This window comes from Pleurodeles waltl, chromosome 7 (genome assembly GCF_031143425.1).
Source record: "Pleurodeles waltl isolate 20211129_DDA chromosome 7, aPleWal1.hap1.20221129, whole genome shotgun sequence".
In the NCBI taxonomy this organism is placed as follows: domain Eukaryota; kingdom Metazoa; phylum Chordata; class Amphibia; order Caudata; family Salamandridae; genus Pleurodeles; species Pleurodeles waltl.
This window is the reverse complement of record NC_090446.1, coordinates 1,152,643,216-1,152,667,769: the sequence shown is the minus strand read 5'-3', so window position 1 is coordinate 1,152,667,769 and position 24,554 is coordinate 1,152,643,216. Positions and strand designations below refer to the sequence as shown.

Below are 24,554 nucleotides of genomic sequence, written 5' to 3'. Positions count from 1 at the left end.
CTTAACTCTATCACCTTTTATCTTTCTCACCTCCTTACTGCTTTTGATTGCCCTAACCTCATACTGTATGGGAAACGAGGCAGGTGGAAAGATACAAGCAATTCTATAGCTGCTTTTGCCCCTCTCTCTCTCTGTATATCCATTTATCTCCCATTTTGCTATGGGCTGCTTTTGAAGAGGTTTTTGTGCACTTTCTTTGTGTGCAGTTGCCACCACCTTGTGCGCAGCTTGTAAAGGAGCTGATGTGCCAGGTAGGTTGAGAAAGAGCCAGTGCATAACGTGTGCCGATGGTTGTGTGTGGTGGACCCAGGCACTCATTTTTGAGGACCAACGGCTGATTTAGAGTTTGGCGGATGGGTTACTCCACCATGAACGTGATGGATATCCCATCCGCCGTATTATGATCTCCATAGGCTATAAAGGGATATCCTTTGTGTTTGTGACAGAGTAACCCCCCCCCACCAAACTCTAAATCAAGCCCCAAGACTATTACTTCTTCATCTACCTTTGATTGAAACAAAAGAGATAAATTCAAAAAAGGAAAGGAAGGAAGAGAAAGATAAAGGCAGGAAAGTACTGACAAAGGGAGGATACAGTGAAGTAGAGAACCTGCAAGACAAAGATAAAGATACAGGAAGTGTAGTGTGCAGGAAGAAAGAGGCATGAGGTGGAATCAAAGTGAAAGATATTAAGGGCCTGATTTATGAAAAGTTAGGGCCGCCATTGCATAATTTTCTGACGCAAAAGCGGCGTAAACTTACAAAATATAATTATATTTTGTAAGCTTGCACCACTTTTGCGTCACAAAAAGACGCAAATGTGGTGGTAACTTTTCATAAATCAGGCACTAAAGGTATTATGTAAGATCTGCATTCGGGAGTGCCAGTTGCATGTTCCGAAGAAAATCCTTTTTTCAAATTTTTTTTTTTTTTTTTTTACAAATTAAGTTCTGGTTTAAACCTTAGCAATGGGATGGGAAGTGAAGTAGAATGTGTGTTTTCAAGAAAAGGGTATTTTCTGCCATAAAATATACCCAACAGGATTACACATATAACAATGAAAGGAGTTGACTATTACATTTAAATGTCTGTAGAATGAAAGTCGAATTTGTTTGCCTTTGAACAGGCAGGTGCACATTCCTGTGTTTGTGAAGGCGTCTTGAAAAGCGAGTTACAAGAACGAGCAGCGATCACAACAGACAGGCTTTGCAGTTCAGGACAGTGCAGTGGTTTTGGCCTGCGGTTTATCTTGCGGAGCAATGGCTCCACTATGCATTCAGTAACAGAACACTAAGGCCCAGGCCCCACGTCTTTATCAACAAAATGACAGGACAGGTGGGTGGTGGTGAGGCAAAGAATCTTGCTGCACCTCACCTCGCTTGTGGTCGATGAGGTAAAGAGCGGAGAGGTTGTCTTCGGGCACCAAGTGTCACAGTAGGACTGTCCCTGCATAGGCTTGTGGTTTAGTTGCTTTACTACTGTTAGGTAGGTGCACCTACTCCATCTTCACTGATGTGTATTACCCCTTATTTCGATCAGTTTCCATTGGGAAGCTTCTATTCCTCCACCCTCTGCTAAGGGCAGAAATGAACTGTGTGAACAACATTTGAACTTTCGGGGCCTCATTCAGAGGCCACCATCGGCGCTCCCAAGTCGAGTAGTTCACGCAGTTCTAGATTTGGCTTTGAATTCTGGTACTGCACTTGCAGTCCTGGATTTTGACCAAAATGACAAGAATCAGAGTGCAAACAAAAACCAGGACTGGGTGTGGTACTCTCGATGGAGAGTGAGCAGCTTGAGAGCTGCTTAGATATTTTGGTTGTCGTATCTAGATCAGTTATGTTACTGGAACTCCTGGCTGATGGGAAGCGGACGCATTTTGTAATTCTTTACACATCATGTACTGGAAGCGTCACAGAGACGGTCTGGTGTCTGAAGTTTTACTGTAGCATGAGTTGGTTTAGCTTTTTGCAACTGGGTGAGTGCTGACTCAGCCAAAGGCAATCAGTACCATTGTTTGATGCCCACGTTTGGTTGGAATGCTCACTGTAGCAGTAAACTACTTGAGCAGAAGTACTTTCCCGCATTGGCAACTGAAATTATTTCACCTCAGTAATTTATTCTTATAGTCCAAAAAACTCTAAATTTTGGGAAAGTTTTGGAATGGGGCCTATGTTCTCAAATTCCACATTTATTCTTTTTGTTGGTTTATAAGTAAACATTGATAGACTCTGAGCATACTCAAGTGATTGGAAGTGGTGAATGTGACGGGAGATAAGAAAATTGAAACAGAAGCATTCTAAATATGCCCTGAAAGTTGCCTCAAGTTCTTGGGGATGGTACAGCTTCCATGCTTCCCAGTGCAGGGGAGCTCAGACCTGGGTAAAGGCCCGCGAAGGTAGGTAAGAACTGAAGAAGATGACGGTGTGCTACCCACAACTACCTGGGGTGGGAAAGGCATTCAGCTAATTCACATAAGAGTTTGCAGCTAATGTCCTGTACCGAGATCCTTGCTTAAGCAGCATTTGTTATTGAAGTGTTTTTTTCCTGCCCGCAAATATACAATGTCTAATGCTGGGCATGTGCGGGCCCTGATGCCTCTAGAGCTTCTCTCCAGGTAAGATGCAATAGATCCAGCAGGCTGGGTCCTCAGAACATCCGCAGCTCCTGTGATACATCCTCTGGACAGCAGTCTGTCACTGTTATGACAAGCATGCCACATTCTCATTACAGGATTGAGTTGACCTCTGACCTCACATCTCTGTAGCTGGCACTCTAAGTCCTCGGCCATTTCCCCAAACATTCTTGGTAAGGTGCGGCGGCTCTTTTTAGAACCAGTAGAGTGATCCTCACCCCAATAACACCACCCGCTAACATTTGAAATCCAAAGTTGAGTGTGTCAGTTTACCCCTCCCTTCCTTATCACCACCCATCACCTACCCTCATGTCCTTTTGTAATAACAAATTAATCAACAGTGCCCTGCCTACCTCCACCCGGTGTGCTTGGTGCACAGCACCTGGAACAGAGTCATGTGAAGAGGGGAGACGCGGGGTACCATTCGTGGCTCACTTTGCCATATTTAGCGACTGTTTACTCCAAGATTCAGCTAAGGTAGAATTTATGCAATTTACAGAATTGAGAATGTGCCCTAATGCCTAACTACGCAGTCACTGGTTTGTTACTCTTAGAATGATTTATAAAGCTAACCTACCTCCAGCTGTATGATTCCGTCTATAAGTGTGGACAAAGTTTTAAACCTACGCCCTCGTGGTTGAGCAAAGGTGGCAAATGTCGTCCAATTTGCAAAATGTGCCAGGTTTGCTAAATTCATTCAGATTCCGAAAATGCCACCCCAGAAGAGTTTTATTGTGAGAATTATTTCACAAAACCTTTTGGTGAGAGAATTCTCCATGAATCTGACTTCTAGTGAAAGATTTCTCCCACTGTTTAAAAAATCAGCAAAGTGTGTTACCTTCTCAAATACTGTGAAGTTTAAACAAACTTCACCAAGTTACAGAGTAAAGTGTCCCACCGCTTCACGCACATATAGTTGGCATTCGTTTATTTCTGACGCTTGCCCGTGCTAGATAAGATCTTATTAAAGAGAGAAATGACTGTTTGAGAAACCGTGAATTCCCTACCTCAATTCGTATTAAGTGGTACAGCTCTTCAAAAACGCCATTACTTTTTCCGTTTTAAGAAAAATAACTCACGAGTCCCAGATGGCCAGGACTTCCTGCGGAGGTTGCGGTCAACCCGAGCAACGGAAAATGCATCAACATTGGCTTGCTGAATAGAAACCAACATGAAACTGAACGAACCACAAGCCCAGACTACAACATAAACTCGCTGAGCTGAATGAGCTGGTCGTTAGACAAAGAACACTGGCCTTCTTGTGTTTTACGACATGAATTACCTTGTCTGCCCACAGAAGGTTAGGGAAGGTCTCTCTCGACCTGCTGCATTGCTAGCACGGTGGAATTCAAGGGTGAGAGTAAACAATGCACTGCTGCCCTCGGGCGTCTTTTCGGAAGAACTGCAACAGCAGAGGGTTAGAATGTAATAAAAAGCAGACTAAAAATAGAAAGAGCCTGCGGATTTCTAGCTCGTACTTCTTTTTTATTATTTGCTTGTTCGCGGTTTTACATAGCACCAACGTGGCAGAAAAGCGCTTTAATGGAGAAAATAATTCAATTACGGACAACAAACAACACAAACAAAAAGTTCAGCATCAAAACAGGACGGACAAGTCCCACCATTGAAAGGCTGAGCAGTGGTTTTCAGGCGAATCATGGCCTTAGGCAAAGTATCTTTGAAACAGGAGGATTTTGAGTTTGTTTTTAATGGTGGCAGAAGAGCTCATGGTAGAGAGATTCAAATCCTTGTAGCTCTTCCGGAGAAGGCCTTCTTCAGCCAGCATTATTGCTTGAATGTGGGAGGTTCCAGGAGAAGTTATTCTGCATCAATTCCGGATATTTACAGTTTATTGGATTGTTAGGAGATCAGGGATGATAGGCTTTGTAGTGATGTAATTAAATTAAGCTCTGGTTCAGTGGGGAGCCATTAAAAAGTTAAGAAAGGTATGCAACACTGATCTGAGGGGTGCCAGCTGAACCTCTGTTAGTCTGGAGAGGAGCGAGTTCCTAGAGTCATAGTCTAATCTTGAAAGGACTAGTGACGGAACTACGGCATTTACGTCCTCATCTGGAATTAATTGCATGATGCCCCTGAGTAGCCTAAGTTGCTGGTGAGCACTCATAGCATAGAAGTGGTTTATCTCTGATGGTTAAGTTGGTTGTCAAGGATAACATCTAAGGATTTGGTATTCTCTACAATAGCTGGTTTGCAATTCAGGAGAAGACATGATTCAATCAGTACTCAATATGAGCCGGTGGTTGCCAGTGAGGGGCATCAGCACTTATTTTTGAGGACCGGCACTTCTTTTTCTGCATAAGGCAATTGCTGCTAGCAAAAGACGTATATGGGAAAGACGGAGGAAGAGAAAAACAGAAAAGCATCACAAAGGGAGAAAGCAGAAAGCTGCAAGAGTGAGCTGAAGAGGCAGAGAGTGACTGTAAATGGATTAAAGAGGCCCAAGATGGCTTTAGGATTACGCTGCATCAGTATTCTGTGCTCACACATTTCAATTGCAGTAGCCACGTGTTTCAAAGGAGAGCTTTAGGCACCAGCACATGTTTATTTACAAATTAACCACTGGATTCCATACATTTTTGTACCTGAAGGTGGAATCTTTTCAGTGAGATTAATAGAATCTCTCTTTTAGTTTGGTTACGTTTTAGATTGTGGCACAACATCAACTTCTGGATTCTGGCTAAGATGTTGGAAAGTAGGAGGGCCATTGTACAGTGATGAAATCTTCAGATAGAGCTGGGTATCATCGGTATACAGAGTTACTGAGAATCTGACCATATGGTTCTAGCTATAGGTTGAACACAATTGGGGATAGGGTTGAACCCTGTAAAACTCCTTGAAGTAGGTTGATTTGGTAAATGAAGAGAGTGTGCTATTTTAACTGCTTGATAATGGTTTAACAAAATGGTGAACCAGTTTAGCTCTATGCCCTCAAAGCCCATCCACTCCTCCAACCTGTTTATTAGAGAGATATTTGACTGTATCAGAGGCAGGTGAGAAACATAAGAGCATAAGTAGGCAAGAGTTGCCAGGGTCAAGGATCGAAAGTGAGACATCTGTTATTTGCAGAAAGACAGTCTCTTTGATGTGACCTTATCGGAATCCGGACTGGAGATTACCTAGGAGGTTGTTTGCCTGTATGTGGAGAAACAGGTGTGAGGCTGATGAAACCACGTTTTGCATCAGAGAAGTGGTTAGAAGTTTAACCGTTGGCTATGGTATCTAGTAATTCTGCCTCTGAGACTGTGTCGAAATGCAACCAGGACCACTGATCCTCATGGATCACCTTCTAATCATCAGGGTTGTTGGATATTGTGGTAAGTGAGAGAGCAGTTACTTTCTCTACAAAGAAAATCACAAGGTCTGCATTCATCATCTTATTTGGTGTCTGGTTGTTTGACTGCCTAATGCCTTCGAGTAGGAGTTTTGGACGATTCTTGGAAGCATCCAATGAGAGATTAGATGAGTGAGAATTGTTCTGGAAATGTGTGATTTGCATTTTGTTCTGGCAGCCCTCAGTCTTGTCAGATTGGACAGAAACGGGGTTGTCTTTTTTCTCGAGTTTTCTCAGGCATTTTCTTTAAACTTTTAGATCTTTTTGAGAACCAAGAGAGAAGGCTTTATTTAGTCTTTTCGTTTTGCTATGCAGTGGAGCAGTTTCATGGATCAAGATCTCCTTGTACTTATTATATTTGTCCATGTGGAATTAATGTCTCTGTGAGAATCTTGGGCGGGAAGGTTCGAGCAAGCCTTGTAAGCAATAGCACTGAAGTCAATGTTGTTTGTATTGTGAAACCACATCTTTCATTTTTGTTGTTGTCCTGAGCCTTGGTGATGGACAAAGGTTAATGTGAAATGAAGTTGAAGGTTTGTACTACTGAATATCGACACCAACAATATCAAAATAGAGGAATATCAAGCACTGAATAAAATATGAGGGACAAATACTGAAAGGTAAGTGCATATGGGGATGTTTATATTAACTATTCCTAACTCAACAACTGTGTACCTTGGAGCTATATGTACCATGTAGGTACATATATGTGGAGTTAGGTATAGAAAATCTAGACCTACTTACCTTTGTATATTTTTGTTTTTGGATATTTTGTCCTCAATATTGTATTCCACCCAATATTGTGGGTTCGATATTTAGGGTGCACACCTTTAGGGTGTTACTCTGTAAAATGATAAGATACAGAATTGATCCTTTATAGTGCATACGTGTCAGGCAGCGTTTGAAGATATTGCTGTTATAGAGAAAAGAAGAGACCACATTAACTGGTTTGCAATTTTTATGGCCCCAAGTGCAGATTGAAATCACAGAACAAGTTTCAGGGGTTATTAGTTGAGTTGTGAAACATTACATCTAATCTTTGTCCAAAGGGCTGTTTTTGCTGGGGGAAGGAGAAGTTGGAGGTAGAGGGGTGGCGGGATTGAAGTGAGGGCATTTGGATGTTAGTTAACATTTGATCTGGCATTAAATACTTTGCAGGCATAGATTTCAAGTGAAATGCTCTGGAAACAATGGAAGTGACTACCAGGAAGAGTTCAGCAGCTCTACTTGATCCAGGGTAGCGGTTTCTTCTGCTTAGTCTGTTTTCTTATTGATTATTCTTCAAGGCGGGTCGGTGACAAGGCTTTGTACGGTATTTGAATTTGAACAACGAGCATGGCAGACGAGTCACTGCCTACGCTAAAAAGTCAATATTCTTGATCAGCTGAGCTAAGATCAGGAGATCCGATGAGAGAGGCATGTAGGCCTCATGAGAAGGAGGCTTGTGTTGTCTTCCAGATTGGAGCTAGTTTTAGGTATTGGTTGCTGAGGACTTGCTGTTTTGAAAGAGAAGCAGGTGATTGGTGTAGTTTCTGAGTGAGAGCTGGCGGATAAAGCTAGAAGGGAGGTTTTTAAACTGTTAAGAGAGGAGATGCCGGGGCGCTAGAGGAAGCAGGGGCTGAGGTAGCATTTGGGACGGGAAGGATGATGATGAGTAGGTTTGAGAAGTGCTGCTGAGTGGGGCAGCTAAAGTTGTGAGCAAGGAGGCTGGGAGTGGTTCGACAAGCTGTGTAATGCAGAGTGTAGAGGAGTGAGCTGCAAGTGGGCTGGTCAGGATATAGGGGAAGTGGGTGGCTGATAAACTAGTGCTGGGAGAGGGGGTGGTCTGAAGGTTGAGGCACTGAGGAGGTAGAGGGTAAAAAGTGGGATTAACATGGTTGGTGGAAAAAATAACAGAGTGGAAGTGTACAGGGGCAATGTCTGAGGAGGCTGAGGGCTATTACAAAATAATTAGTGTTGGCGAGAGTAGGAGAGGGGAGGTCAGGGGTAGAGGCTGGGATAAGGGGGCTCTTTGGTGAGATGTGGACAAAGTTGATTGAGCATTGCCTGACTCGCCTCATTGGATATTAATGTGATTTTGCCATTGTTCCATTTTTAAAGATGGAGATAGTTTCCCATCGAAGTATAATGAGGGCGAGACCTTAAGCTTTGACCATAGGGGATGTTAGTCAACACGCAGATATCTAGGCACTTCTGTAAAGTATTTGCCCATAGTTCAATACTGTGAGTGAAATATAGGAGATCAGGTTAGAGTGCAGTGATATTGTTTTTCATAGCATATTTTGATAAATACGGGGGATAGGTGATCTTAAAGCAGTTAGTTCAAGAGTTGGAGAAGTATTTTGAGAGAGAGAAGAGACCACATTGGAACATCTTAAAGTTTTAGGGATGGATTATGGATAAGTTGTTTTTTTTTTAATGATTTTAGGGCATTGGTCCCAATACCTTTACCTGCTCCTGTTTGCAAATATTTGCAAGTATTATTTATGTTATCCACATGGAAGTGTGAACAGATGACAATAATTAAACCCAGCCTCAAAAACATAAATCTAATTCATCTTAAACCAGACTATGGTCTCCTTTTGTACAGAGAGCAGGAACCCCAACAACCATGATATTACCCATAAAATACTCAGTGTAAGGTTAAATCAGTCTTTATGTTGCTTTCGATGAAGGGCGTGATACACTGTAACTGGAAAATAACTTTGGACTTAGATGTACTTTACAGCCACATACCAGCTTTCACTCTCCGATTTTAGCACAATTAATGGGAAAAAGGAGCTTGTTAGCAGCAGTTCGAATTTCGGCCATGTATCATCATGAAACCACTGATTCAAAGGTTTATGCATAATACTTACAGTACAGTGGGTAAGGGCTAAAGAGCGTTGCTGTTGTACAAGACGGTACCAGGCACTGCAAGGCTGGCCTTCAAGAGTTGGAGCATAGACAGGGATGTCAAGATTGGCAATATCCAGTACTTAAATTGAGCCCGTGGTTGCAGGTGGGGCCCAGCAGCACTCATTTTTGGGGCCGGCACTTTTTCCCCTCATCAGACTTTATCTAAGAGGACAAGAAACAAAAACACAAAGGGGCGGGGAGAAAAGAAAGACCGACAAACAGTGGCAAAGTTTGAAAGGAAGTATAAAACAGAACCTGCAAGACTGAGATAATAAGGCTGGGGATGTCTGTGGATGAAAGAGGCATGAGGTGGAATCAAGACTATGCAGCCTTAGTATTTGTCACCCCGAACTTCAATAGTGCCACCCATGGCACTCTGAACAAAATTCTGGGCCTCTTCACGTATTGTACTACAAAATAAGCACTTGCAGTATCTAGGTGAGGGTGGTTTACCATGAAGCTACACATTCTCTGACTACCTTGTTACTGCCAATGTGCTTTAATGAGTATGTTTAACCAGCAGAAAGTTGGTTCATCCGTTCAGAGCATAGTGCTCCTATGCCAGTGATACTCGGCTATTTAGCAAAGTGAATAACAAGGCACATCAGGAGCCTGAGTTATCCATCAGAGACAACAAATTGCTCGGGGGCCACATGCACTTCATCGAGATAGAAAGTACAATGGTATTCTAATAATCCAGCCGCTCCTCATCAATGACCATAGGACAAAGGCCTAAACCAGAGAAGGAAGCTAAAGATGAAGAAGTGTTATTGTTTATGAAATTTTAATGTTATGACTGAATGAACCAAGACTTTAAAGCTTGTCACGTACATCTGCCCTTACTACATCAGTTTACATGTCCATTATAGAGGATATGACTTGAGGCTGGTTGTTGAGCCTGTTTTAAGCACTAACAAGTTATTAATTTCCTAATAGATCTGTTACAATTTACTTGTCCACGGCTGATGGGCACTTGCCCAGGTGCTCCCATTAAAAAGTGCCAGGACCTTTTAGATAGTTTCCCCTTGCGTCTTCCGGGCCTGCTGTGAACCTTGGGTAAGAACGAGCCTCTGATTAACCTCATGACGGGCCAGGCCTGTCCTTCAATCAACTACCTCCTCTTTGGGCTGAACTTTGAATCTGCTGCTTCAAGAGCCAGATTTACAGAGAATTTTGCAACATCTCACTTTTTGAGTTTGCAACCTCACCTGGTCAAGATCTCTTTGAGGAGTGAACTCGAACCTTCTCAAGTGACCTACGCTGTTGACACAGCATAAGCCTTTGCTTGGAGAGAATAAATAGCCCGTTTGTACCCCGAAGCCCCTTGCATTGTGCTTTTAAAAGATCTCTCCATCTCAGCAACACTAACTCCAAAGTAAGATTGATTAATCATAAAGTAAAGGATATTTATAAGCCAAACATCACTCAGTATGAAAATACCCCCCTTAACTCATCCTCGTAAATAAGGGTGCTATGGGTGAGAATTAGCATCACTGTTTTTCGAGACTAGAACAACCATGTTCAATCACAAATCCATTGTGAAATGATTATTGGCCCTGCTGCAGGAGTAGCAGACAAAAGTCCACAGAAAAAGACGCAAACAAGAGATCCTACACCATGCAGTAGCTCTGGGCGACGTGAGGGAATTAATGATGTCCAACTACAGTGACACAGACCTTAAATTGGCACTAAGAGAAAATGACACATGAACTGGGAAGAAATCATATCACCATATATTCTTTTAAGAGAGGCCATCTATGATGCAATACAGGCATGTTGAACAGCACTTGTAAATTCCTTGAGAAAATAATAGGACAGAGGATCAACTTACCACAAGTCAAGGATTTGGTTTATTCTAGTGACGTCACAAGAGGGATAACATTCCCTGCATGGGAGACACAAACCACAGAAGTTTCTGTCAAGGCCTTCTGTAATCTCAGCACTGCCATCTTGGGTGGTTCTTGCCTTCTTTGCTTGTGAAGCTTGCTCCGACATACCTGTGCCTTCTGAGAAGGTGATCTTGGTCTGGGACGACCCCTCTTCACGTTCTGGCTCACTCTGCATGCAAGTCTTCTCCTCCTCCCTCCTTTATAAGTAGCATGGCCTCTTTTTCCTGCATGGCATCTCCTGCATGGGCACGCAGCTTAACATGTGTAATCTTTGCTTTTTATCTTTTGCAGCAAAGTGAGAGGTGCATGTGTTGTACTTCAGAATGAGTGGCTTGCAGAGCTGTCGTTTCATGTGTTCATAGTCCATTTGGTTCAAAAGCAGCCTGTAATGGGAACAGTGAAAAAGAAATGAGGAACAAGTGTGGTTATATAATGGTTATTACATAGAATATAACAAATGTATCATGGTCTGAATATTGTTTACAAAGCTCCTTTGCGTATAGAGTTTATGTTATTGCATTCAATGGGGTGATATTTTTTGTAAACAATATTTTTGCCAAATTATATTTAGGCTATAATATCCTAGTACCATATCTGCAAGTACACGCTTGACAGCGCGATTTCTTTAGGGGGTTTTGCTTTTCCAAATGTCCACTTGAAGCTGCCGTAGCACATTTAGAAAATCCCTATATAATTTGAAATACTTCCTAAACATTTTTATTTATTAACCTTTTCTCTCATTTAGTTGGTCTAATTAGTTATCTTCCTCGAATTATTGAAAGTTGTTTGCAGGGTAAAAGGCTAATGACCTTAAACCTCTGCTGCCTTGCTGCTTTTCCATCCCATAGGCCCTGTACGCTGTACAATGTACTCTGCCAGTTGTTTGTTGCATGTGCTTGCAGAAACAAGCACAGGGAGTGAGCAGGCTCCGTAAAGGCCTTTGAGCACTATGACGATTACCTGTGTTGGGTGCTGCCCCTCCTCTTGGTGCACCACCCTTCCTGTCAGTGCACCGTGACCCTCCTCCTCGCCGCGTGTTGGTCTTTTTTCATTACTCTGACCAGGTTTTTTACTGGTGCACAGGTAGCCCCACATGTTTCTCCCCTACGAGAGCCTACCTGCACTTCTATACCTTTCGTGGGTTTTCCTAATCCCCGCTCCTTGTGGGTCTTTCTTCATTTCTTCATTCCTCCCCTTTGAGTCTGTGTTCCAACTTCCCTTTTATAAGGCTCTTCATTGAGCGCAGTTTGAGAGGAACACCCCACAACATAGGTCAAATGATGGTAAGGCACTTAAGACCTATACAGACATCTCCAAGTGGGACTTGGAACTAAATGTGGTAAAGTATCAAACGTTCAGCAGCTGCGTAGTTAAAAGGCAAGGAAGCAAATTAAATGCCACCGATCTCGAGGCCAACAAGAAATGTCAGCATGATTCACTGGGAAAGATTGTAAAAAGGTGCACCTAGGAGGTCCAGAAGCAGGAGTGAAGGTCTGCGTGGCCAGCTTCGAAGCACCCAAATACTTAGGTGTCATTAGTCCCAGTGTTCCAAAAGAATCCAAAAAGGCAGGCCTCTGCGTGTGGTCAGCTCGGAGAGCTCGTTACACATGCGGGATGGTGAACAACGCTGACAGCAAATGACCCCATCTCTTTAAAGTCAATGGAACGAGATACAAGTGGTGAAACAATTCTTGCAAAATACATAGATGTGGAGTAGAGCTAAGTGATCGCACAGGGTGGACCTATCTTAAGGCGCAATTAAATCTTACAGAGACCTTTTCATAATTAACATCCTCAGACTTGCATATTGAAGTCCTTCCATTTATTTTCCACATACACTAAGGGATAACCTTTACTTTGCTCTGAACTTTAGCAGTTAATTGTATGTAGGTTTCAATTCACAGTATTGCTCTCAGCTCGAACTTCGGCAACCCTTCTGTAATGAAGGGCCCCATGGGACTTTGGCTGAATTGATGCATAGTGAGGGTTTGGAAGTCAATGAGGGAAGCAAACCATCACACCTGAGAACTGGATACAGAGAAGGTACCCCAAAGGCATGTCAAAAACCTGCCTTTCAAAAATGAGGAGAAATGATCATACAAAATAGATGTCTTAATACACGAATTTCTAAAATGACATTTTAAGATATCAACCATACCTTTACTCCATAGAACAGCTTTTGCGACAGTCATGAGACGAAGAAATAATGCTTATCAATGAAAATGCTTTGCAGACACTGTAGCTCAGACATAGGTTTATAGGAAAGACATTTCTTTTTGATACACTGACATTTAAGTAAACTGAAAATAAATAAGTTCATAAATACACATATTTGCCCGCAACTTTATTTTCTCAGAAGGTGCCCAGCAATAATAGATGCTGGAGAGAGCTAACAGGACAGTAAAGGCAGCAAAATACACAAAGAAGGTGGTGGCCTTGCCACACGCAATACAGTCCACAAACACTAAAAACAATTCCCATATGTGAGAAAAGCAATGAAAAAAGTCTTGCAATCTATATACCTCTCTAGTTTTTCTTGTCCTGCATGCTATGTGCTGCCAATGAAACATATAAGACAGAAAGCCTGATCCCTTCCACCGATGACACAATGTAATATAACACATACTCAGTTACACGGTCTGGAAAACCAACTAGCTTTGGCGGATCCCTTCCTTGCAGATCTGATACGCCGCAGAGTGCTTGTATTCTACAAAATTTGCAAAAAAATAGGCAGATATAAAACAAACGTCTGTGATGTTATTTATTCATTTAGAATAAACCTCACCTCAGCTTCCCCGTTGATGGTGGTTCTAATCAAATTTCTGTATTATAACAAAAACCGTGGCGTGTTGTGTGCAACACTTTGAGGTTTTCTTTAAAACGAATATTTCTATAAGTTAGTATTCAAGTATGGGAACTCATATTTGTACCCAAAACCTGATAACTCATATCATCTCCTCTCTGTATTTCTAGTCTCAACAGTACTTTCTCCAGAGGAGCTAATCTCTTCAAGAATGTGTTACTGCATTTATATCCACCATGGGCACTAACCTCAGGCACCTTTCTTTTTCTTTACTGTTTCCTTTTCTTGTACTTGTTAAATAGAGGCCTAAAATACCACCACTTCTTCTAGCATACCTTCGGTTCTTGTCCTGCTTCACTGATTAGAGAACACAGCAGCTATATCAATTAGCCACTTTAGATTCCTTAGCTCTGTGTGAGCCACGAACCCACACACACAGCAGTGAGCCTGCGTGGGTCCGCTCTCTGCCCGGCTGTGGTGCTCTTCTGCGTGTGCTTCCTGTCCGTTTCCAGCTTGGGAGTCACTCCTTATGAAAAAAAGGTGTGCAGTCACCTGCCTTTGTGGCCTGTTGCAATGTTGTTCAAGACCAGGCCAGGGAGTGGAACAGTCTTCCAGCAGCATGCCTATGCCACAGGTATTCATTACAAGCTCAGCTAATTGGCACCTTACTGTGGCACTGGTCAGCACACCATCCCGACTGATGGCACAGGGGGGCTCAGCCTATGGAATGGGATGATCTTGTCTTGTTGGGCACTACAGCTCAACAGGGGAGTGCTCCTAGCTCTAACTGCAAGGCATCTTATCCAACAAGACATCTGATACCCGAGGGCCTGACGGGGCAAGTGCATGTGGCAAGGTTAATTCCTTCAGAAAAAAGCCACACTCCACCTGGTGCGCCGCCCAGCTCATTGGGGTCTTTGGCTTCATCCTGGCCATGAGTTATTGGGGGTTCAGTCCCCTCCTCCTTCAGTCTCGCCAAAGAGAGTCTGCATCTTTACTTACTCCCAACTTGCCCCTTCTGCTAACTCTTTTTATCTATGCCAGAATATCTTTGGTGCCTGTAGACACCCCATTGTCAACTATTTCACACCCATCTTCACCTGCATCCTGTCTGCCCAAGAGCCCCAAATTTTTCCTACACTTCTCAAATTCTCACACAATCAAGTGGGCAGGAGGACTGGAAGCCCCTAAACCTGATCATCATCTCCTTGTTAATCTGTTTCACTGGCTGGGGCTTTGCCAGTCACTTGGTAGCGGTTGCCAAGTACTGATCCTAGATGTCTGGCTCCTGATGTATTCGGTGGCGGAGGCTTCTGCCAAAACTGTCAGGAGGTAGCTGTAGGGGCAGCACGCCCACCGTTCTTATGGTGAACAGGTCGCTACGAGTACAGCTCAGCTACCCCATTTAAAGAGGAGAATGGCAATGGGATCCGTGTACCCTACTCTTCAGTTTAGAGAAATGCGGATCTGTGCTGGAGGTCCACATCCCCTTGGAAGAGGCCCTTAAAGTTCTGCACCCTCCACCACCTAACCTGGGAGATAGTGACAGCTGCGTGGTCTGCATTATTATGTGTGTACATTCATTTATAAAGTATTTTACTAGCGAGGTTGTAAATAGGAGGAGTAAGCAATATATAAGGTTAAACTCATCAGTGAGACAGAAGCGAGCTTTTACCAGGGAGGTTAAGATGGACAACACAGGCCTCTTCTGTTTATACATATTTCATATGCAATTTATAGTAAACTAAGTACAAGTTCCTCTGATTAGACTTCTGACAGCGTGGGAAAGGAGGCCATGGACAAAAGTTGTGAGAATGGGAGATAATGAGAAATCTGCCATTTTGATTCTGACGGCATTTAGCAGTGCAGGACTATTGAATGCTGGATTGCTGTCATCAGTTAAATTGGCATGGATGTGAAGGTGAAGGGTAGGAAGGAAAGGAAATGTGGGCTGTCTCTTGTTGGGGGAGCCAGAATGAGGTGATGATGACTCTAAGTGCAGTTGGACCCAGATCGGAGCATAGAGGCACTTCATCTGGAAATAGCATAGAGTGTGAGATGCACAAGGGCACAGAAAGGAACTGTCAGAGTGGTAGGGAGCCCACCATTTAAATCAGTGGTGTAACTATCATGAATGCAGCAGGTGCAGTGGCTTTGAGGCTCAGGGGACTGGGGGGGCCACTGCATCCCAATTAAGGCTGTCTTTGAATGGTACTATTTTGAATTAAATATGAGAGTTGCACAGGAAAGATAAGACAGACACGTGTGGTCAGAGTCCATAGAGACATTTGGCACGATATGAATTGGCCATTTGGGGTTTTGGTGGGCATCCACAGCGAAGATGGAGGCATACGTGAGGATCGGTTTATAGAGAGAAGTAGTGGCACAGCTATACAGATGGGGAAAGTCTACTTTCTGAAGGTTAATAGATATATTTAAGCCTGTCTTTGCAAAATGTATGTGAAATGCAGGTTGCTACACAGACTCACACAGGCACTCAAACAAATATGTTAACACACATTTAACAAAACAAACACTCATACACACTCCCCAATCTCTAATGCGCTTAACCAGTATACTGCGTGCCACTGATGTCGTTTGTGAAATGTTCCTGCTGCACTTTTCCCAGTACAGGTCCAAGGAATGCAATGATTCCTAGACCTGCAAAGTTATCCTCTAGTTATTACAGCCTGCTGCACTGTGCTAATTTCTGTCATTTCAGATAAAAAGCAGCATATAACCCATTCACAGTCCCAGGGGTTAGGCCCTAAATAAATGACAAACGCATGCATACAGAGGCACTGCTTAAGTTGTAAAGTGTCGAGCCCGCAGCAGCTGTTGGGATACTGAATACCAAGACTGCATAGTCTTGATTCTACCTCATGTCTCTTTAATTCACCACTAGACACTCTTTGCCTCTTTAGCTCTCTTTCAAATTATTTTTCAGCCCTTGTTTCTCATTTTGTCACAGTTATTTTTGTCTTTCTCTTCCTTTTTTTTTTCACTCTTTTGTGTGGATCCCCAAAAAGAGTGTCAGGGATTCCCGCCTGCAACCACTGGCTCAAATCAAGCAGTTTACAAATGGCTCTGCTGCAATCAATACAAAATGCAAATGAATATAGACCACCCGAGCATTGTCATCCAGTTAAGTAGGAGGTTTGTTTTACTATCAATACAAGTGTATTCATATATCAGTACACAAGCCTTAGTTCTGTAAGAAGCTGAAACATGCCTATTCGAATAGATCCGTCACCATCCCTATGATTGGCTAGACTAGCACCTGCAACAGCACTATGATAACCTCCTGGTTGATAGCACGCTTTAGAAACACAACACAGAGGCTTCCGATGAAATCAATAAAGAGGATTCATCTAAATCAATAAATAGGTACTTGTGCTGTCTATAAGGATTGCCCTACAATTTATTCAACTGAGGTATTACGCAACCAGTCCAGAGGATACAATCAATATAAAACACTCATCCCTTCAATACCAATACAGAGGAGCTTAACACAATCAATACAGACCACCTCTACACAATCAATAGAGGATTCCAGTACAATAAATACAATATATTTCAGTGTACCCATTACAGAATGTGCAAAAGTTCACATACGATCAATAAGGAATATTCTCAACATTCAACAAGATTCACAAAGAGTCGATGCAGGAAATTCCAATACGAATAATAGAGATTCACAAATAGCCTCCCTTACTCCTTTAAAATCAATATTATGGATGTACATAGTTTAATCAATAGGATTCGTATGCATTTAGCACATGCGAAGTGCCATAAAACCAGAAACGTGAGGGTTAAGTGACTGCAGCCGCAGCCGGTCTCTGTTTCCAGAAACGCCAGGGGGTTAATGTCTCTCCGCTGTTCCACGGTACAAGTAAAAACAATCCACCCCCATCAGCACTTGTGATTGTCTAGTTTTGTTGAGAGGTGTAAGTACTTCGAAAAACAAGGTTGCATCCGCCTTATTTTCTCCTCCTTTGTCAGGGCTCCAGAAATTCTGAATAGCTTTCAATGCATCCCTTAATTTAACCCGACATATATACCAGGAAAGCACCGTCGTCTCCTTTTTACATTCACCCTGCCCTAGATGCCACAAAGACTCACTTGGAAGGAATATAACCAATGGCCATTCCTTTCGAAAGGGGGTGGTAATGACTCCTCTAAAATACCTCGTTTTCAGGCCCTTTTATTCGCCTATTACAGGCCGATGATCAACGTGCCCTTTTAATTGTGCTTGCACACACCATTCAGATGCACAAACATAGTATTCTGTTGCCTCTTGGATAAAGTCTGGGCACATTTCACTGTGACGCCCACATGAAATGTGGTACTTGGGCCGCACGGGTGATCTCATTCAAGACTGTGACACGTGTAAGACTCTGGTTAGGGAAATTATTAGAAAGGTGACATATGAAGAGAAACAAGGGGAGGAGAATGTGAAGTAAAGATTAGAAAGAATGTTAACTAGTTGGGCTTGGATGGAAGAAAGTTTGGGGCTACCGAACCGGACCTTTCATGATGACTTTGATGACAAGATTCTTTTGTGATTGTTAGGAGCAAATTGACTTGTTGTAGAACTTTAGCCTCATAAACAATCACATTTTAGCTAATTCTCAGGTTTGGGTGGTCAGTTTGGGATTATAGGAAAATCGACAGATTTGCAAACATTCTTGTGCCTCTGAAAGAGGGTTAGGTGCTGGGGTGGAATCAGTCACGTCAGGCATGTTGGTCCTTTAGGAATCTCCCAGTTTTTTGGTAGAGGCTGGTCTGCCTTTGGGTTAGAGGATCACAGTCATTTAGAGTGGAAGGCCACTAAATCTTGCTGCATTTGATGAGAAGCAAAAAAGTCACAGTGTAAGTAGCAGTGAGGCCACCTCCGTTGGTGTTCTTTAGTTGAGATGAATTCTGTCAAGTATTATTTTTCCTCGCATGGCAGGGACACCCTGGAATGAAACCTCCTTTTCTTTTGTTTTCTCCTTGTTTTTTACTTTTCAGAGATGAAGATTACGTGACGTTACCCCAAAACTCTTCCTAAGAAGACAACTGTTGCCATCTGAAAAGCTTTGAAAAATACCAAAAACCCCAGTTCTTAAACAAACAAAGAACAATGCAAGAAAGGAAACCCTGAAGAAGCCTATGACGATCTCGCGATTGGAGATCTGCTCGTTTTCTATGCACGCATTTTGGAGATTCTTGATTGGCTGGACTCTTGGATTACTGGGCGGCTGGGGACACAACCTTAGTGTTGGATAAGAGTACCAGGCAGTTGTACATGTGTGTTAATGAATACTCTGTGTAACTTCTGTTATTTCTGCAGTGCACTTGATCTGATTGCAGAATTATTCAGAGGGTCAATATTGTCCTTTAATAACAAAACCTTAAACCTCCACTTTATCAAATGCTATTCTGACGGAATATTGGTAAAATACGGGAAGCCCTTGCAGAAGCTAATTAAAATATAATGCATAGTAAAGAAAAAACAACCCTAGACCTGTATCATGTAACCAGTAACAGATGACATGCCATTAGCAACAATCTGGCTATGAGAGACGATAAAATCCATCATCTATGTGATTCAATCAATGTTAAAATGACATCAGTCACCATAATCCTGAGAATCTTAATGAGCAGGCCAGCATCCCCTGAACCCATGTGCATGATATTTGACAGCCAGCAGCGTAATACCACCACCACCCACCTACTACTCACTCTTGTGAACTGATCGTTGTGTACTTAGCCACTTGCTATAACATCATATTTTGAAATATTATGGGGCGATACAAATTATCTAATAATGTTACTTGTAGTCAGTAGTAAAATCACACTGAATATGAATGTTTTTGAAGAGTATGGCTGTCAGTTTATTGACGAGACAGATACATCCATCTTCAGTATTTCCCAAGAGTGCATAAAGGCAAGACAGTGTTGTTTACAGTCTGCAGCTGACGCCTGTTTCACACTACCACTGGGAGCTTTCCAAGACTAGGAAGAAGTTTTGCTTTTGAGTTGATTGCAGATCCGAATTGCCCGGTAGGGAGGATAGTGGTGAATCTCAAATAACGAAGAGTAATAGTATAGAGAGCTGGTGTGAGGTCACAATGATAATATCTAGGAACAGTGCGAAGTTCACACTGCTTATCACTTTGGTAAATGCATTTATGTTGTCCTTAGCCCCACTAGCATGATGGCACAAACAGCTGTAAATCCAGGGATTGTGTGCGGACTTGTGTATAATGGCTTTTGAGGAATGGCATTTGTTTTAAGAACATATCTTGGCACCGAGGGGTGAAGGTTTCCCTGTTTATCTTCAGGCCTAACTACTAATTATTTTCCTGGCTTGATGTCACATACGTGGAATCTAAGGTCTCTATTTTCAACTTTATCCTAAGCATGAAGCACAGCGATACAGTTAATCCATGGTCTAACCGCTATCTCAGCCCTCTACATGAAACAAGCAGATAAAGGGAATTCTGGCTCCTAGTTGCATGGCGGTCCCTGGCATGAATCGTAGAGTTGCAGGGGATCCAGGGGCATATTTACAAGAAACTGACCCATCGGCATTGATGCGTCAGATTTCTTGCACCTGCCTTAAATGCCCTAATGACGCCATGTATGCGCTTTACTTACAATACAGAGCTCCATGGTGCAAGTTTTCATGGATACGTCAGAAATTCTGATGCATCTGTTGGAGCTAAAGTGATGGAATGCTAGAGTTGTGTCGTAAAACTGACAAAACTCCAGCAATGCGTCAGAACACAGAGATGAGTCCCATTTTAAAAGCCCTGTGTCAATCCTTTCATCTGGTTTGAGAAGGTGTAAGGATTTTGATGCAGTCAAGTCGCAGAGTGATGCAGTGAAAAGTTGTAAATTTCACTGCGTCAGTTCTATGTGGCTTTTTACGTGGGAACACCTACCCTGCATACATTATATGTGGTGCAGGTATAATGTGGCGCAGGTATTATATGGCGCAGGTATTATGTGATGCAGGCCTTGTAAATATGGAGCAGTGTGGAGCACGTTTTTTGCCGCTGCTGTGTCCAAAAAAATGACACAGCGACGCCTCAAGCACCTTGTAAATATGTCCCCCAGAGTCCAATCTGTCTGTCTCCTACGCATGCTACCAAACAGGGAAAGGAATTCAATGTGCAAGCCGCCTCTCCTAAATATTCATGCGTCAATACATGTGCAGTGAACTGAGAACCCAATGAGCCTGTTCCAACCATGTAGGATTCCCTTTATGTTTGAAAAGACATGAGCCCAAGAGGTACAGGGAATCAATGGTACAACAACTCTCTCCCTCCAAAGCAAGGCATCAAGAAATACAGGGAATCCAGGACCCAACCTGTCTGCCCCTTTCAGTCATACCTCATAGCAATGCAGGGCTTGAGGGCAACCTTTCTGTCCATCTAAGTCATGTTGCCATACAGGAACAGAATATCCAAGGCTCTACCGTCCTGTCATTTGCCGGTATGAAACCTAGATATACAGAGAAGTCAAAACATAACAAGCTTATTTATCTCTGGCGAGGTGCCAAGCACAAAAACTGAATCCAGTCTGTCACTTTGAGGAATTCAGTGAAAACGATGGAGGGGATCTACAGCCCAACAAGACTGTACCTCTCAACCATGTCTCTGTAGAAGGAACCCAGAGCACCAAACAACCTGTGGCATCCTATGAACTGCACTTCTCCCCAGCAGAGCTGTGTGATGCTGCTGTCTCCTTGTGCCCTACTAAGACCTAGTATACAAAAAGTTTAGGCCAGCACATAAACATCCGGTAATCATCAATGTTCCTACAAATCAGAATTCTGTGTTTATGATTTCCATTTACATAATCAAAGACATACCCTACTGCCAGTAGAAGGAGTAAAGTCTCCTGGGACTGCGGCCAACCACCCACCATGATTGGACCCAGGTTCTACAGCTAGAAAAGTGTGACTTTCCAGAAGGGCTGACCTCAAGGAGCAAGAATGCTACCAAACCATAATCCCATCTTTTGCCTTCATGAAATGAAACGCACAGTGTCCCCTCTTTTCTAGGCGAGGAGAGGCTGCCATAGACTCTTGAAAACTGTACACCAATACTCAGAATCAGAGCATAAGTTACCAGTCTGCCAGGGCTTCAAATATATTTTACCAGTCGAACATTTTAGATACTTTCATCTATTGCTTGGTGGAAATTTAAGTTGATCAGTTGCAATGGTTTCTGCTCGACTCCGCGGGGGGAATATAGGGTTTTGGGTATCAAATGAATTGCAATACTCAAAATACCGGGTTCTTCATGGAGCAGTTTAATGGTGTCTCATAGTGTCTTGTGGTCTCACTTGATATTTGATTGACCAGTAAATTGGTTTCAAAACCTACAATCCACAACAGTAGGCATTGGAATCGGTTTACACCTGGTCAATGGGAACCTCCAACAGGAGTACCCTCCCTTTCAGTCATCATGAGTTGTCGCTGTCATCTTTCCAAAAATAAGAATCGGATTTGAGTTTAATTACTGGGCTTCATTATTGAAGAGTCCTTTGAGGAAAATGTGTAATGTCTCTTTCTTTGCAGCCTGGAAAGGACTTGGTCAAGAAGTTATCGATAGTATTAGAGGGTTTCTGGTTAAAATCAATATTGTATGAAATTGTGGGACTCTGTTGCATATTTTATGACTTACTATTGAATATTTCATTCATCTTATGAAATTAGCATTTTTTCAAACTGAGAGAAAAGGTATTATGTTTTCTGGGTGAAAAAAAATCAACAAGTTGACTTTCTGTTGATTTTTTTCAGTGAAATATTTAGCATCGACAACCCTGAAAACTGACTTGTTGGAAGATTTTCTTGGAAAAATCGGAGAATCTATTTTGAATCTTATCTGGAAAAAGCTTTAGTTTTGCAAATAATGGAATTATAAACTGATTAATTTTGTCCAGTTGAACCACTTTAATTCTATTTTTGCACACCTTTGGGAAAACAATTCTGGCAAGCTTTCATCACTGCTTGACTGACCCACTCGCAGTTTGGAGGAATAAAAACTTAACCGATAATTCAGCTGTACATAAAACTGTGCTTTGGCTGAAACCCCTGTGCAAAGGTCACTGTAACTGAGACGTCCTTGTTGTCTCCATACATGATATCTCACTCTATCTCATTAGTGCATATTTTTCACATGCTCACTCTCAGTCCATTTCAATTAGCAAAGAGGCATCAGAAATCGCCTTCCTCTGCTGATGTCAGGTAGTATGAGCCTGTGGATATCCGAGGAAAGACGTCATTGCTGCTTGGTATTTAACCTGCTTAACCAGTATTTCGCTTCTAAGGTACTCTATATTAAATGCATCGACATGCCTTAGGTCGCAGGACAGTCACTTTCATAAATCCGTCTTTCACAAGAGTCACTATTTAATACACTTGCATAAGGTTTAATTTCCATTGCACAACTTTCACTTTCTTGTTTTTGTAACAATACATCATGCGTCAGTGAGCTGCTTTTAGACACACCTGTCTCTTCTACCTGTCAAAAACCACATCGAGCACTCCTTCCTGGACTATGCAAAGAATGCCTTATCTCTGTGTGTATATTTGACACCTGTTTATATACCTTTATACATGCAAATATAAATATATATTATGTTATAGTAAAACTTGGTGGAAGAGTGGGGGACTCCACCAGCCTCAGTTTTTGGCTTGATCCTGACAGTTCAGTGTTCTGTGATGGTTGCGGTTCACCCCCTTTCAAGCGCCTCTTTGGGTTTCAATGGGGCAGCTTCTTCTGTTTCTGACATGTTAGAGCTGGGGGTATGTAACTCACAATGGCTGCTGTGCAGACACAATGCTGTAGTTGTAGATAACTTGAAGCTGATTGCTGCATTTGTGTCAGTCTACAATAAATCATTGAATACAAGTTTGTGGTTGTGATCAGACTATTAATTTCTGTGGGGTGAGTGAGGGAGGAGAGGGAGGGAGAATTCTCTTTTTAGGTCGAAGCCTACCAGACAGTGCAGCCGTCTGGTTTGCTGAAGACATATTGGGGACATTCAGAAAGCTTCCCTTGGAATGCATTTCGCCCATTGGCTCTGTAGTTTGTTACTCATATTTTCAGGTTTTCTATTTGCTAGCTTCATTTGTTCCGGGTGAATTCATCCCTCCCAAGGAGCAAAGCCTCTTCACACCAACCCCCTTTGTGTTCTTCCATAAGCGCTTCTTTCTGTAAACAGGCCTGTAAATCTTGTTCGCAACTTGTCACTTTTGGTGTGCATTCAAAGACCAAGGTCAAAGTTCAGGCTCGGTCTTCTGAGGGAGCTTGGTATTTACTTTTCTTTCTCTGACTTGAAAGTGAGAAGATTTATGTGACAATCTTGCTGGATACTGGAGGTAGGAAATGTTTTGTTTTCTAGCATTCAACAACATTTAAATGAATTGTGCAAGTATTTCAGAAAATATTAGAATAAGTAACACAAATGAAGCACATTTGTTTGTTAATTCTGAAGTGTGTTGGAAACAAATACTTTAATATGATCAAAATAAATCATTACACTACGTGATGCCATTTCCACACATTATCGTTTGTGCGCTGTATAGTTTTTTTTTTTTAGTAAAACTGTATGTCTGTGCAAATGTAATGGTCATTTCAATTGAAAATGTGTTGTCTGTAATGGCAGTGTGCTGCCACACCATGCATACTCCACTCTACGCCTCTCCAGTCTGCACCACTCTACCCCACTGCACTCTACTTAGTAGCGCTCCACTTTACACCAGTCTACGCCATTGCATCCTGCACCTCTGCTCTATGCAACTGTACTCTACGGCACATCACTCTACGCCTCTCCACTCTACTCTATGCCAGTGCACTTTATGCCACTCTACTCTGCACCACTACACCCTTCGCCACCGCACTTCACACCTCTCCAGTCCACTCCAAACTACTCTGCACAACTCTACTCTTCGTCACTCTACTCTTTGCCACGTTGC

The 24,554-nt window shown here is 42.5% G+C and overlaps 1 protein-coding gene across 3 annotated transcripts in view; it reads left to right on the top strand.

The window, feature by feature from the left end:
- MXRA7 (matrix remodeling associated 7) overlaps positions 1 to 24,554 on the top strand; it is a 220,642-nt gene that overhangs the window by 147,869 nt on the left and 48,219 nt on the right. Inside the window, exons 4-5 of one of the 3 annotated variants that reach the window (XM_069200239.1) lie at positions 2,733 to 2,807; positions 18,590 to 23,487. The exons of 1 other annotated variant lie outside the window; for it this stretch is intronic. In XM_069200239.1, coding sequence (XP_069056340.1) covers positions 2,733 to 2,766 — 34 coding nt within the window. In that variant the 3' untranslated portion in view covers positions 2,767 to 2,807; positions 18,590 to 23,487. Of the gene's footprint in view, positions 1 to 2,732; positions 2,808 to 18,589; positions 23,488 to 24,554 lie in introns of those variants that run through there. One more of the 3 variants, XM_069200238.1, reaches the window with a different exon arrangement.